General features: G+C 50.9%; 1 protein-coding gene across 1 annotated transcript; it reads left to right on the forward strand.

The window, feature by feature from the left end:
- The first annotated feature begins 1,603 nt into the window (after positions 1 to 1,603).
- On the forward strand, positions 1,604 to 2,426 carry LOC100275286 (uncharacterized). Its single transcript, NM_001347118.2, has one exon. The coding sequence runs from the start codon at positions 1,833 to 1,835 to the stop codon at positions 2,067 to 2,069; it is 237 nt and encodes a 78-aa protein (NP_001334047.1). The 5' UTR covers positions 1,604 to 1,832; the 3' UTR covers positions 2,070 to 2,426.
- Positions 2,427 to 2,769: the final 343 nt, after the last annotated feature.

Here is a 2,769-nt window from a genome sequence, read left to right on the forward strand (position 1 = left end):
TAGAAATCGTGCTCTTAAATAGATTCATAACAATATGGATCATAAGAACACAAAACATATGAATCATATAAATGATATAAATACGATAAACATATAAACTAACTGAACAATTGAAACTAAACAGATAGTAATATAAACAGCATGAGTGTAAAATTAAAACAAACAGATATAACATATTATAATAAGACGGAACAGATAAGATAGAATCATTGCTACATATGAAACAACATAGATAAATATATGAAACATATATAATCTGCAGAACGCAAAATAGTAAGAAAATAAACTGATCATACCCTCTCATGCGCTCTGATGATACAGATCCTTGTTCAGCTTCCCTTGTCATGTCGTCAAGTAGAAGATGTTTTGGGCAGTCGCGTAGACGCTCCCCAAAAACCTAATGACGAACCCACGTGCAAGGTCTCGAACGGCAAGGGCTTCGGAGGCACCTGCCCTCTCGCTGCTCTATGCGCGCAGAGTCACGAGATGGGAATACCCTCACTTGCGGCTGGGCTGTGACTCTGAAATGGTCGCATGCGACACGCCAAGAGACGAGCAGCTGAAGGACAAAGGTCTCGCATGCAGCTGACGAAGAGACATGCAACTGAAAGGTTTAACCCGGAGTTGAAACTCCCGCGGTTAATAAGTGCTAAAAATTAACACAACCACGCCCGCCTCGCCATGCCCGGCCCGGCCGGCGGCGGCGGCGCGCGCGTGGCACGCCCTGTCCATTTTCTGACTTCTCAAATTAAATGGAATAATTCATACCATATAAGTTAAGCAAAAAGACCTTTGGACTTCCAATATAATACTATTGGTATTCTCCACCATTACACATCATAGAGTTTATTCAATAGATGGGTCAAGCCTATAAAAAATCTAACAACTATTACTCGTAGGAAAAGGAAAGGTAGAGTACTAGTAGTAGCGCTGCTAGTACAAGCTTTTTTTTCTTGCAGAAAAAAATCGCACCGTCCTGGACCGGACACCACATGTCCAGGCGGAGGAGGGCTTCATCCGGGCGAGGCCGCACCTCGCCAGGCTGGCTCCCGTTGCCGTGCGTGAACCCAGAGCGCCAGCAACCTCCCTCCCTCCATCCATTCCTTCCTCCAACCAACACGGAGAGCCAGCGAGAGAGAGTGCTGTGTCCTTGCTTTCGCTCTCAAGTAGTAGCGTGAAATTGAGGCCCCCAAACCCATGAAAGCAACGGAGCTTCACGTGCTTCTTTTTTTTCCCCCGCATGGCGCATGCCGGCCACAAAACGTTTTTTCTTTAGTTTTCCTGCCAACGGAAACGACGGGAGTAAAAAAAAAGCATGGTAAACAATAAAACAAACCAGCGAGGTCCGTTTTTTTGAACTTTCAAATAAAATAAAGCAGGCCTTCCACCTGGTCCACGCGGTTGTTAACCAACGCACGCGCGAGAGTTGAAAAATCTCCAGCAACGTTTACGGTAATTAATTACTGTATGTACTCCAGCGGTCCAGCCCACGCCACCCCTGGCTGGACCTGAATAGAGACAGAGAGAGGGGGTTACTCGGCGACTCATCGCCACCCACACCCTAGTACTATAAAGGAGGCCGGCCATCTCCTCCCCCTTCCTCAGGCATGAGCACCCCTCTCCTCCGCCGTCCCATGGCCGCGCCCTGTTCCTGGGACACTTCCTTCCACGAAAAAAAGCAGAAGCAGAAGCTCTAGCTACCTCTACTACCGACCTGGATCCACTCAACCCGCTACGCTAAGCTCCCCTTCCCGTTCGACAAGTGAAGAGAAGAGGTTATTCATCCATCTGCGCTGCAGCCTGCAAAGGAGAAGGAGAAGGAGGCGCTTGACATGGGCAAGTACGTGGAGCTGCTGGACATGGGCGTGCGCATCGCCGCGCGCTTCCACTCCCACTGCCCGCAGACCGCGCGCCTCTACTACCACCCGCCCGCTGGCGGGCCGGCGGCCGCGGGGGACGGCCGCAAGGGCGACTCCGCCACCGCCGCCACCGCCGCCGCCGCCGTGATGCTGAAGCAGCAGGCGCACAGGTTCGACGCCTCCGAGATCATCCTCCACACCGTCGTCTAGGCCGGCTGCGTGGGTGGGATGCTCGCCGGAGCCGTCGACGGGGCCGCGGCGATCTATCGATTTTTATCACCATTCATTGACGGGGAGAGCCAGAGTGTGTTGTGCTGAGAAGCCTGAGATGTGATGTGATGCGCCTCCCGTTTTTTTATTTTTTACCATGAGTTCAAATGCATTTCGGTTCGTCGAACCATTGTTCTGTTAATTTTTTTTTTGCCCGGGTTCTAAACTTTTCCCGGGGTGAAGAGTCGAAGCCGAGCGTGTGTGCCTCCTGCCGTCTTTTGATCTGGCTACGAGTTAAGGCTTGGCTTGTTCATTGTAATCTCGATCCATATGGAATTTGGAGAGGATTATGGTGCATTCAAATTCCTCCCTCTACTCCCTTCTAATTCCAATGATATGAATACTATACGTCCAATTCCCATTTGGAGACGTTCCATGCGTGTTCAGTAGGCCAATCTGAAGACGAGAACCGTCGCAGTCCGTTCGTCCAAGGCTTGTTCCTGTGCCGTGACGTCAGGCGGAGCGGAGCGGACCGAACGAATCCTAGGTTGCTTGCTTTGTGGAGGAGGATGAAGTAGTAGACAAGTACGTGTAGACAAGTAGTGTAGAGGAAAAGGAGCCGTTGCGGCCGGCGGTGGATTCGTTGGGGTCGGGCGGTCGGCGGGGCGTCTCGGATGTCCCATCAAATCGTGGACGTGCT

This window comes from Zea mays, chromosome 7, assembly GCF_902167145.1.
Source record: "Zea mays cultivar B73 chromosome 7, Zm-B73-REFERENCE-NAM-5.0, whole genome shotgun sequence".
Classification (NCBI taxonomy): Eukaryota; Viridiplantae; Streptophyta; class Magnoliopsida; order Poales; family Poaceae; genus Zea; species Zea mays.

What these genes read in the sequence shown, in the direction of transcription:
- LOC100275286 (NM_001347118.2), top strand. Translation starts at nt 1,833, where the DNA reads ATGGGCAAGTACGTGGAGCTGCTGGACATGGGCGTGCGCATCGCCGCG.